This window comes from Mus caroli, chromosome 7 (assembly GCF_900094665.2).
Source record: "Mus caroli chromosome 7, CAROLI_EIJ_v1.1, whole genome shotgun sequence".
NCBI lineage: Eukaryota > Metazoa > Chordata > Mammalia > Rodentia > Muridae > Mus > Mus caroli.
Window position 1 is genome coordinate 81632161 of NC_034576.1, and position 12862 is coordinate 81645022.

General features: G+C 49.2%; 1 protein-coding gene across 2 annotated transcripts in view; it reads left to right on the forward strand.

The window, feature by feature from the left end:
- Acan (aggrecan) overlaps nt 1–12862 on the forward strand; it is a 62407-nt gene that overhangs the window by 25977 nt on the left and 23568 nt on the right. For both annotated transcript variants that reach the window (XM_029479825.1, XM_021168172.2), the window contains exons 2-7: nt 3230–3306; nt 5468–5851; nt 7264–7438; nt 9210–9337; nt 10654–10947; nt 11990–12394. In XM_029479825.1, the coding sequence (XP_029335685.1) occupies nt 3237–3306; nt 5468–5851; nt 7264–7438; nt 9210–9337; nt 10654–10947; nt 11990–12394 (1456 nt within the window). In that variant the 5' untranslated portion in view covers nt 3230–3236. The remainder of the gene's footprint in view (nt 1–3229; nt 3307–5467; nt 5852–7263; nt 7439–9209; nt 9338–10653; nt 10948–11989; nt 12395–12862) is intronic.

Here is a 12862-nt window from a genome sequence, read left to right on the forward strand (position 1 = left end):
TCCTCCTCTTCTCCTTCTTCTTCTTCTTCTTCTTCTTCTTCTTCTTCTTCTTCTTCTTCTTCTTCTTCTTCTTCTTCTTCTCCCCCCTCCTCCTCCTCCTCCTCTCCCTCCTCCTCCTCCTGTTTCCTGTTTCTCTAGCTTTTGGAAGGGCAATGGTGTTGCTTTCGAATTAAAACAGTTTTTTCTTTATGAAAAGTCACCTGGCCTGATCCTCCTGTCAGGTAGGAAGCCTCCCCTCCCACATCCATTTCCATCGTCCCCAATTCACGGGTTCTAAGTGTCTCACACAAGCTGACAAGACGGTGGTGGGAGTGGCACTGGTGGGTCCCTGCTGATGCTACAGCCTGTGTGTATACAGTGCCAAAGGCACAGTGCCCAGCCCAGATGAGAAGAACTGGCTGGCAAGACATCTCACTCCATCTGTGAAACAGCAAGAACAGGTCTTGTGTTAATAGGTAGTGACCCGGCAGGGCCAGGACCTGGGTCTGAGTCTTGACAGAGCTGCTAAAAAAGGAATTCAGAATGAGACAAGGAGCTACACTTTCAATGATGTGATCTGATGAAGTCCCTGCCTCCAACTATGGACCATATTCACACGCATGCACACAATCACACAGGCAGATACATACAGAGACATACACACAAAGACAGACTGACACACATGCGTGCACGCAGACACACATACACAGAGAAAGACAGAAACACAGAGAGAGAGAGAGAGAGAGAGAGAGAGAGAGAGAGAGAGAGAGAGAGAGAGAGATGAAAAGCAGGAGCCTGCTGCTTTTCCTGGTCAAGCTTCTAACAATTGGTCAATCCCTGGCATACAAGGATCCTTGAGGCTTTCTGCTGGGCCATCCCCCGTGCTTCTGAGCTCCCACTGCTGTCCATCTCAGGCCTTCCTCTCGTCTCCCCATCCTCAACGCCCTTCATGTGCCATCCCTTCCCACGGCCTCGCTTTCCTTCCCATTGAGAAAGGTCTCTCTGTCCACGAGTGAGCGTGGGCTGGCAAAGCCAGTATCCTTACATAAAAGCCTCACTGAGTCTCTGAGAGGCTTGGAACCCAGACAGAATGGAATTGCTCCCTATTTTTCTTTACAACTGAGAAAACACACACAAACACAAGAGCATATTTATTGCGATAATTCTATCCCAAAGTTTTTAAGAAGAAGAAATAAAATTAGTCTTGCTGCCTACTCTGCACCAGCCCCCTCCCTTTCATTCCTTCACATTTCCTGGTCTAAGCCAGGGAGAAAAACAGAGCCAGTCCAAACCCCACAGAGCACCATTGCATCCCAGACAATGTCCAGCTTGTTCGGAGAGCGAGGGAAGAAACACAACTCCGAAACATACACAAGATTTCCAAGTGAAGGGTGTTCTGAGGGAGGAACAGGCTAGCTTTGTGTCTGGGTCTTGGGTAAAGGTCCCTCTGCAAACACACCTCAGGCTGATCTTCCTTGACCCTCCAGGAAACCATTTCCTAGCCCTGACTGGTTCACTGATCTTGAACAAGAGCCCCTCTCCAACTCTGTGTCTCCTCAAAGTGCCAGACCTGGAGCCCCAGAAATTTATTTTTAAGGTTAGTATCTAAGTCATAAAATCCCTAAGGAGAAGCAAGGGGCCATTTCTCAGAACTGTGGAACTTTCCAGACTTCCTACAGCACGAGGGGTCACGTGCCTCTATGCCCTCAGCCGCACAGACAGGCCTTTCATTTCTCAGGCCTGGGTTGAGGATTGATGGTCAAAAATGCCAAGCTCCAGAGACAGGAAAGGGTCCCCTTGTCCTGGGCCCAGACTGTTCCTCCCCAGGAACCCCTGGATGGAAATGTCAGTGTCTCCCCTCCCCACAATCTTGATGCTCCTAAGGGTGCTGCGCCCTGATCCCCACGCTGGCCCAGCCTATGGTGACTAAACAGAGAGCGACACCTGCTGGATGGTTGGACTCCAAAAGAGCTGAGGTTGGGATGTGGAGGCCAGGGGGAAGGGCGCTGTCTCCATGAAGGATGCTCTCTGTGGCTGCATCTGTCCTTTACCACTGCCCCATCCCCAAGGCTTCCTTTATTATTCTTAGACCAAAAGTAAATGCTGCTGCTGCTGCTGCTGCTGCTGCTGCTGCTGCTGCTGCTGCTGCTGCTGCTGCTGCTGCTGCTACATGTGGGGCATGGCGTCACACAGTGCAGGTCTCAGAAGGTGTGTGTGTGGCATGGTTGTGTACCCTCCAGGGCAGTGGTACTATGAGGTCCAGACTGTTTCCACATGCAGCTGGCTGAAGGCCACTGCTCCAGATGATGGCTTGATAAATTCAGTTATGCTTGCTGGCTGGAGTTGGGAATCCCTACGGTTCAAGGGAGAGCTTTAAGTGGTGGTTGCAACAGATCTGTCATTACCAAGCCTCATGTACTATATACATAATTATGTTCCCCATACTTTCATATGATTGGCATGCAGTAGATTGGTTTGCACATGTGTGCTCCACTACTGACCAATCATTTCATTTCAGCAGAGGACATGCCCTTGCATGACTCTGTGTGTGTGTGTGTGTGTGTGTGTGTTTGAGAGAGAGAGAGAGAGAGAGAGAGAGAGAGAGAGAGAGAGAGAGAGAGAGAAGGGGGTGGGAGGAAGAGGGAGAGAATAAAGTCAATACAAGTGGAGGCTGTGGGTCCCCAGAGTTGCAGAGACTCGAAAGGAGGCCAGAGCACCTGGCTACACATCTTCAGTTTGAAGCTCCACATATTCAAACCCCAGAAAAAGCTGATGCTTCAGGTCAAGTCCACAAGGGAGGAGAAAATCAGTTGGAAAGCCATGAGGGGAGAAGTCTCTCTCCTTCCAGAAACAGTCCTTTTTATGTTAAAGCCTCCAGGTGGTTGGCGATGACCCACCCACACTGCAGAGGGGAGGCCCTCTAGATCTACAGATCCCAGTGTTTATGCAAAACCCCTCACAGTGTATAAACCTGAGCATCTATGGTCCACCTGGCACAGGTCATTAGCTATCACTGGGATTCATTAGGACGAGCCTCCACTGGAAGATGGGAGAACCAACGTACCAACCACCTTGGAACTAACCTAAGAAAGGATGACGGTTTCTGAGGAAAGGATCCTCAGTGGAAACACTGTCCAGATCACGGCAACCACCTGCTGTTCAATGTGATCTCAGAGCTTTGGCCATGAATTTTATCACGGTCTCTCTTCCGTAACTATCCTGTGCCTAAACTGTCTGCTATTTCTTCCAGCTGAACTATGACCACTTTACTCTTGGTCTTTGTGACTCTGAGGGTCATCGCTGCAGTGATCTCAGAAGAAATTCCAGGTGAGAACAGTTCTATGCATGGCTCCTTTATTCAGTGGGTACTGGGTTCCGAGTACAGGGTCCAACTTTGTTTTGGGATACTGTCCCTGCTGCCCCTTCTTTTGGCCTTTTTTTGGCCCTTTCTAGATGTAGTAGGAACGCACATACACACACACACACACTGAAAGCCCCCAGCAAGGAGAGTTGCTCAGCCTCACAGAACCCTTGGGGATCTCATTCAGACCACTGCACAGTGAATGGGATAGAGAGAAGACATGGGGGGCCAGAGGGGGCATGGATGGGACCACCAAAGGGGAGACGAGAACCTGAGGAACAATGTTGAAAAGACTGGTTTTCCTCTAAAAGTGAGGGCACAGCCCTGGTGTGAGCTCCCCAACCCTGACTCAAGGGACATGTGAAGAACTTTACACACAGTGTGGGGATCTGGAACTCAAGGGCTGAACAGTCTGTGAGACCTCCCAAACAGTGGGAGGGGAGGGGATAAGAGAAGGCTTGCTCATGGTGGCAGGGACAAGAGGAGGCTTGGGCACCCTCCCTCCCCACAACCCACTGTATGCCAATGCAAAACTCCAGGACTTCAGGGTCATGGAAAAAATTTCCATGGTCAAATGGAAAGACACTCAGTATTTTATTCACTCACATACTGGCCTGATTCACAGCTTTTGAATATGTAGATGTGGTTATCTGGACCTCCAATGATGCTCAGAGATCCATAAATACCCAGACCCTAGCCATCACCTCGGGAGATGTGTCCACATTAGCAAAACAGTCCACTAGGGTTGGCTGAGAGCTTTGACAACCACCAAGTTGGATTCAACAGTGGCCTCTGGCTATCCCCTGAGGACCACTATTACAGAGCCAGGCTGTGGACACCGGCGTCAGGGCTGGGCAGCAGATGGAGGTGTTTGTGGAGAGATGGTGGAATCTGTCCAGACATCAAAAGGTCCAGGCTGGACTCCAGACATTCCTGGCTCCCCTATTCTTACCCTGCTATGTCTCTACCACCCACAACTATCCTAAACATTTTTATTTCAACCTGTAGCATCCCTTGAAAGGGAAGGTTCTAAATTTTTAAGACCTGCCATGAAAGGTGCTGTATAGAAGGCTGTTTCTCTCTCTCCCTTTCCAACGGAATTCAGGAAACACTATGTCTTCTCTATTGACACACTCCATAATTTTTATGTTGTCTAATCCTACCCAGCCCCATATTTCTGACTTTACAGGCCAAAAAATAAATGCCTGACCTCCTGTTCTCCCCAGTCTTCTCATCCTTGACTTTAAAAGTCTTGCCCTTCTACAAGGTCCAGTTAAAACTCAAAGCAGACCTCCCAGAATAGGATATATCTATCTTGAAGTCCTGTGTCTCAAGTTTAAAGGCTGTGGAGAATTTTGTAATTCTAATAATTATTATGCCCAATGTGTAGGACAGTATCTGCCTCTATGAGAAAAATGTCTCAGGAAAACAGCTTGTCTGTGGCAAGGCAGAAATGTCATGCCTGAAGGTACAGTGGAGGGGAGAGGTTCACCCCACAGTAGCCTGGAAACAGATGTGGGTGGGGGAGAGAAAGAGAGAGAGGGAGAGAGAGAAACAGACAAACACAAACAGACAGACAGACAGAGATAGAGAGGCAGAAAGAGACAGAGACAGAATGACAGAGACAGGGAGTCAGGGAGGCTGGGGGCCGGGCTGCGAACAAGATATCCCTTACAAAGTTGCATCTGCAGTGATTTATCTCCCTCCTATGAGGCAGCACATCCCAATCCGGTCACCTCTCCTAACACCGCCATACCTTCCACACACGAACCTTTTATGGAGAACTCATGATATCCAAAATAAATACTTCAATATATTTTTCTAAAATCTGTGAATCAAGCATATCACTACTCTAAGAATAAGGGTCCTGTGTATCTAGGGGTTGGCATCCCCTCTAGGTGTCTAAGGTTTGAGGTCTCTCTCATGCTCTTCTGGAATTCTTTGTTTAGCTCTGAATTTTTGTCTTAGGGTGGGGGGACACCTGGAGAATCCCCAGGTTCCCACATGGTGGGCTGGATAAGGGCCTCTTGGGTGGCTGCATTTCCAGGCCTGGAAGGAGGGAGGCAGAGACTCGTGGTCTCTATGATTCCTAACACATCTGTCTCTCCTCCCACCTTTCCCTCACAGACCATGACAACTCACTGAGCGTGAGCATCCCTCAACCATCCCCACTGAAGGTCCTCCTAGGGTCTTCCCTCACCATCCCCTGCTACTTCATCGACCCCATGCATCCTGTGACCACTGCTCCCTCCACTGCCCCCCTCACCCCAAGAATCAAGTGGAGCCGTGTTTCCAAGGAAAAGGAGGTGGTACTGCTGGTGGCCACTGAAGGACAGGTTCGAGTCAACAGCATCTACCAAGACAAGGTGTCACTCCCCAACTATCCAGCCATCCCCAGCGATGCTACCTTGGAGATCCAGAACCTTCGCTCCAATGACTCTGGGATCTACCGCTGTGAAGTGATGCACGGCATCGAGGACAGTGAAGCTACCCTGGAGGTCATAGTGAAAGGTGAAGGGCCTCCCACTGGGGACGCCATGTTGCCTGTAGGAAGAGCTAGAATGATGTCCTGGGCAATGTGCACCTTGGAGACTCGCTCTCCCACTCAGTTCTTCTGCATACCCGTTTTCTCCTTATTGTGCCCTACTATGGGACTGCCTGGCAAATGCTCTTCTCTGTGGGATTGGGACTCTAGGAGTGGGACACATAAATACATCCTGGTGTTGGCAGCTTGTTTGCCAACAATCTTTCACTTGTTGGGTCTATCAGTGGTTCTTGCTGCTGCGATCAGAGACCTGACAGGAGTCCACGTGAGAGAGGAAGGCGTTACTCTGGCTCACAGTGTGAGGGCATACTGTCCACCATGGTGGGGACAAGATGGTGGTAGGAGTCTGAGGCAGCTAATCATACTGCAGCGACAGTCATGAGGCAGAAAGATGAATCCCAGTGTTCACCCGGATCACTCTCCCTTTTTTTTCTTTCACTCTGGGACCCTGGACCATGGGATGGTACCATCTACCTTCAGAGTAGGTCTTCCTTCTTCAGTCAAACCCTCACAGACATGCCCACAGGTGTGTCTCCTACCTCAGAGCAGCCTTGGAAGTGTGCCCATTTTGCACCTCAGCAAATGAGTTAAATGGCATATCTGCCATGTTCCTAGAAATGAGTGAAAGTGGGTTCCTAACACGTCATCCAGGCATCATCCCCGCCCCCTCCTCCAACCTTTATTCTCAGCTTCAGAGGCCAAAGAAATGACGGAAGATTCACTTCCTGTTCTCCTTTGTCTCTAAGAGGTCTCATCAGGATGCCCCTGAGCTACTGGAGACCTGGAACCCTCATATCTCATTCCTTGGGTTGGTGGTGGGGAGGGGGGATTAGAAGGCCTGGAGTGACAAAAGGGAAATCACAAGGAGATAGTTTTTGCCTTCGTCCCAATAACTTTCTTATTGTCAGAATGCCTGATGATGGGGTGGTAAGCACCCTGTTAAGGTGGTAGGGTGGGGCGGAGAGGAGACAGGGTTCCAGCAAGAGCAAACTTCAGTTGCTAAGGATCTATTGGCAGCTGATCTGACTGCTTCTGGCGGAGGAAGTATCAGTTTTCTTTAAGGGTACAGCCCCTGGTGGGTTGGCCGCACTCCGGTAGATGGCCCCACACCCAGGAATACACAGGCAGCACAAGTTGGACCCAGTGGGAGGGGTGGAGGGTTAGAGATACAGCTGGAAGGGGCCAGGGAGAGAAGTTGGGGTACATATAATCAAAATACGTTTTAAGTACGTATGAAATTCTCAAATTAATAAAAAAAAGATTATAATAAACTATGTCGGCCTGGACCAGACAGTGCCCAAGGTCCCCTGGATCCTGGTCACCATTTCTCAAGGGCTCACACCTAACTTGCTCTCCCTCTGGTCCATGTGTCCCACAGGTATTGTGTTCCACTACAGAGCTATTTCCACACGCTACACCCTAGACTTTGACCGAGCACAGCGGGCTTGCCTACAGAACAGCGCCATCATCGCCACCCCAGAACAACTGCAGGCTGCCTATGAGGATGGCTTCCACCAGTGCGATGCAGGCTGGCTGGCTGACCAGACAGTCAGGTGAGACCCTGACCCCCAGAGGAAAATCTGTCAGAGCTGAGAGCCAAGTACCAGAGGCCTAGCAGAATGAGGCAGACAATGGGGTGGGACAATGACCTGCACTGAGCTGGTACAGACATAATCCTCTGGCCAGTCTAGGGTCCAGCCTTGTCAACATGCATACCCAGTGTCCCATCCCAGGCCCCCATTATTCACTCTCCCTGGAGAAGACAAATCCAGCAGCCTTGTTCTGAGCTCCACTGCCCCCTGTGCCTGTTTTTCCTCCTGATGTTTCTTGGCTTCTGGTTTGTTTGTCAACTTTTAACTTGGAGTTTTATTTTTATTTATTGCCTTTTTATTTATATTTATATTGCCTGTTCATATATTATATCATAATATATTACAACAATATATTATATATTGCATAGTATATATAAATATATTATGTGTACACTGCCTGCTTATTTATATCCTTTTTTTGTAAGATAAGACATACATACATCAAGTGTCTAGAAACATCTTTTCTGAGTGAATCCTAGGAGCCACATGGCAAAGCAGGACAGAGGACTGCCTGAAGCATCTCAGTACAGTGTATCAAGCCTGTGAAGGCAGACTGTCCACCCCATATACATCCTAAGGCTAGCCCCAAAGCTAGCCCACAAGACCTCAGGAAGACAGCTATACAAGCTGGATTAGTCTAGGGGATTTTAAGTCACAAGTTATCACAGCACTGTTACAGTTTCAACTCTGCTGCTGAGATTAAACACTGATCAAAAACAAGTTGGGGAGGAAGCAATGTATTCCAGCTTCTTCCAGGTCATGGTCCATCACTTCTTCCAGGTCACGGTCCATCACTGAGGTAAGTGAGGGTAGGAACACTTGCAGTTAGGAAACATGGAAGAGTGCTGCTTTGTCAGGCTCATACACAGGCTTACACAGGGGCTCACACTCAATTAGCTTTCTCACACATCTCAGGCCCACCTGTCTAGGGATAGTGTCTTCCACGGTAGACTGGGCTCACCTACATTGATCAAAGCTCAAGACCTCACAGACCTGGTCACAAGCTAATCTGAGCAATCCCTCAGTTGAGACCCCTTGGGGAGACTCTAGACTGTGTCAAGTTAACAGCTGACGCTAACTGGGACTGGCCCTTCCTACAAAAATTAGTAAACAAACAAAAGATAAGTAAGACAACAGTCTAACATGGCAAGAGTCCACATATTGGCCTCAGGAAGAGCTAGACTCAAATCCTAACCCTGGAATTTGGAAGCTGTGTGTCTGTCAACAAATCCGTTCACATTTCTGGGCCTTAGTTTAAGTGTCAAGAGAATTCAGCCCCTGCTTCACTTTAGTAGACCTAAGATTCAAGTGGTACCAAGTTGGCACCATGGCCAAATCCAAACCAACCCTTTCTTAGTTTCTGTAAATATTGCTGTGCTGAAACTTAGCCATGCTCACTCGGTTACACATTGTCTGTAGCTGCTCCGTGCTGCTGCAGTACAGATGATCACCACAGTGGCCCATGGTTTGCAAAACCCACAAGATTCTGGCCTTTTACATGGACTGTATCTCTGGGGGGAGAGAGTGTTTGGTACCAAGAGCACTTGGGAGCAGAGGCAGCCAGACTCGTGAGCAGCATTGAGACTGTAGGAGCAGCAGGCATGCAGAGCAGACTTGGACAGAAGTAGTTTTATGCCTCTGTCTCTTCTTATGGAGGTGATGGCTACAAGGACAGTGACTTTGGGGTACCCTCTGTTCCTAGTGTCACACTCCCACATTGACTTCCCAACAGATACCCCATCCACACTCCCCGGGAAGGTTGCTATGGTGACAAGGACGAGTTCCCTGGAGTGAGAACCTACGGAATCCGGGACACCAATGAGACCTATGATGTGTACTGCTTCGCTGAGGAGATGGAGGGTGAGAAAGCCCGTTCCCTGCGCGATGCCTTTTCCATCCCACATCACCACGATCACATGTGGGATAGCTACACGAGTCCTCCTCTGGACCACCACTCTCCCTCAGTCCTCTCCTGCCATGAACAGCAATGGTCTCTTGCTGGAATCCATGCTATTCACTTTGAAGGGGTTCTCAGTGGCCACAGGCATCTGTAAAACAATTTAGTGCTACCACTAAACCCCAAATTCCAAAGTCCCCTGGGACTGCCCCTCTTCTCCAGGGTCTCAGCATCTCTGGCCAACCCCTTTCTGCCTTAAGGTCCACAGTGCCATCAAAGCCATGTTCAGGTCTAGGGTGTAGCTCAGTGGCAGACCCTAGGCTTCATCCCTACACCACTCTAGGTCAGACACAACAGACACACAAACATACTTCCCAGCTACCCTCTCTCCACTTCCTGGCCCCCAGCTTGAAGTCCTACCCTGGGCCTTTTGTTGGGTTGTTCGAGGGAGAAACCTAGGTAGTTTCTTTCTTTTACGAGGGTACTAATTTTGAACATAGAGTTACCCTGGCCTGTAGATGACACCCCTTTCCCATCTACCTCTCTGGAAATCCCACACACTCTCTGAATATCCATCTCATAGCTACCAAGCTCCTCTAGCTGGGAGAAAAGCTCGTGGTGATATACCTCACCTTTCTTACCACATGTCCCCATGTTTGACTAACCCAAGGCAATTAACAGTCCTTTTGTCTGAGCAGCCACTGAGCAAGGACACCTGAAACTACCCAATAAGTGATCAGAGACTGCCCACAACTCCACCCCATCCTCAAACCTTTCCAAGTTTAGGAAATATTGTTTAAAAGCTAGCAGACCCCAAATTACCCTATAATGGGCTCTTTGGGTACTACTGGCCCTGGTTTGGAAGGCAGTACTCTAAGGGATCAAAAGGTGAGGCCTGCTTTTCTCATCAGATTTTCAATTTGGGATAGTTTCCTAGGAATGGATAGTGCCTGTGTTAAAGAAAAGCTCCCCTAGTGGTGGGAGGGTGAATAGCAGCCAACTGGGCTTCTGATTTCGGGATTGCTCCACCCATTGCATTTTGGGTAGCTGTTTTTTGTTTGTTTGTTTGTTTGTTTTATTTGGGGGAGGAGAAGGTCCTTGTTAGGACATTGGTGTCATCCTACCTAAAAGTTCTGAAAGAAATGAAGAGTGTGGTACTAACGCAGAACCAAGGATAACAAGATAAACCTCCGGGATAAGATGTGGACCTCTCAGGGACACAGGCAGCTTGGGATGTGAGCGAAACCCTCACCCAGTGTGATGTGTCTGTCCTTCACAGGCGAGGTCTTTTATGCCACATCCCCGGAGAAATTCACCTTCCAGGAGGCAGCCAACGAGTGCCGGAGGCTGGGGGCACGCTTGGCCACCACAGGCCAGCTCTACCTGGCCTGGCAGGGCGGTATGGACATGTGCAGCGCTGGCTGGCTGGCGGACCGCAGCGTGCGCTACCCCATCTCCAAGGCTCGGCCCAACTGCGGGGGTAACCTCCTGGGAGTAAGGACTGTCTATCTACACGCCAACCAGACAGGCTATCCTGATCCCTCATCCCGATATGACGCCATCTGTTACACAGGTGGGACTGGGGCTGAAGGTGGGAAGGGGGTTCTCGCCACCGATATCAGATCCCAGGAAGGTCTTGGGAAGGGATCACTGAGTTTCTGAACTTGGGTTTTCACTACTTCTTAATGTAGAGACAATGGAGTCACAATGTAGCCAGCACAGTTTCATCAGATCCACACAGAACAGTGTTTAAAGTATATGCTTCCGAGCCGCTGTTTTCTAGGGTTTGAATCCCAGCTCTTCCATACCACAACGGCTCATTTCATATTTCACTTCTACAGCCCAATCTTATGTGAAGAAGGACACCCTCTCTCCCAAAAGCCTTTCTTCTCTTTTTTTTGATAATCTAACCACTCTTTGGAAATGTCACCCTCATTAATATTCTTTTTTATTATTAACTACCTTATGTCTGCCAGTCCCTCATTTGTCCAGGACTCTGAGACAGGTAGTTCTCCAACAATGCCTGCATCAATTACACAAAGCATGTCTGCAAGATTCAGGCTTCCCCTTCCTCACACTGTTCCATTGGACACTGAGCAGACAAAGTAGCCGCTGGTGGGGAGGTGGAAATAGGAACTGATTTTATTTGATAAGCAATGAGCTAGCTGATCAATATACCAGGAGTAGCCTAGTGCTTCTACAAATTCAGCCAACCTCAGACTCCTATTAATAATTTCATCGCATCTATACTGAATAGGTGCAGAATTTGTCTTGCCATCGTTATGCAACTGTTAACAGCTGTTACTAGCATTGAAATGGTGTGTATACTCTATGAGGAATTATAAGCAACCAAAAAAATGACATAAGATTCCAGCAGTGGCCCAGAAATTATATAAGGGACTCTAGCATTCTCAGAGTTTGGCATCTGCGGGAGGCTTGGAACCATCCCAAGGGAAAGGAAGAGCCACAGAACTCAGATACCTGAGTCCCTTGTGGTGGGCAGGGCCAGGTGCCTGGCTCCAGCCAAATAGAAGGAAATGGGACACATTCAGCTCTCGTCCCCTCAAAACAGCCCTGAGCTCAGCACTAAAGCCTGTCATTGCCTCCTATCCCAGGTGAAGATTTTGTAGACATCCCAGAAAACTTCTTCGGGGTGGGTGGTGAAGACGACATCACCATCCAGACGGTGACCTGGCCAGACCTGGAGCTGCCCCTGCCCCGTAATATCACAGAGGGAGAGGCCCTAGGCAGCGTGATCCTCACGGCAAAACCCATCTTTGACCTGTCCCCCACTATCTCAGAGCCGGGGGAGGCCCTCACACTTGCCCCTGAAGTGGGGAGCACAGCCTTCCCAGAGGCTGAGGAGAGAACTGGAGAAGCCACCAGACCCTGGGGCTTTCCTGCAGAAGTCACACGTGGGCCGGACTCTGTCACTGCCTTTGCCAGTGAGGACCTGGTAGTGCGAGTGACCATCTCTCCAGGTGCAGCTGAAGTCCCTGGTCAGCCCCGCTTGCCAGGGGGTAAGTACACTCCTGGGGAACAGGCAGGGCAATTGTGGCCACTCTTTGGTCACAAATCATTAACCTCTAATGAAGTCACCTGTGGAAAACAGGGTATAGATCAAGCAGATGATAGTACCACAGGGTTCACCACAAAGTAGACCCACTTGAAAACCGTTGCTCTGGGTGACCCCATGGCCTTGCCTGGCCTTGTCCTCCCACCAGAATAGAAAATCTGCCAAGTTCAGTGAGTAGGCTGAGTGCAGCTGTCCTGAGGGAGCAGTGACCTGACAGTGCCTGTCACAGTCCTAAATAACTGAGGAAGGGGAGGAGTTAAAAGGTATTTTGCGATACGTGAAAGTTATGTAACAAAAATATGTTCAAATTTCAGTGCCCATGAATAGAGTTTGATTGAATCAAAGCTGCATCCAATTATTTAAGACTTTGTCTGTGACTAATTTAGGACAGTTGTGGCTGAGTTAAGCACTT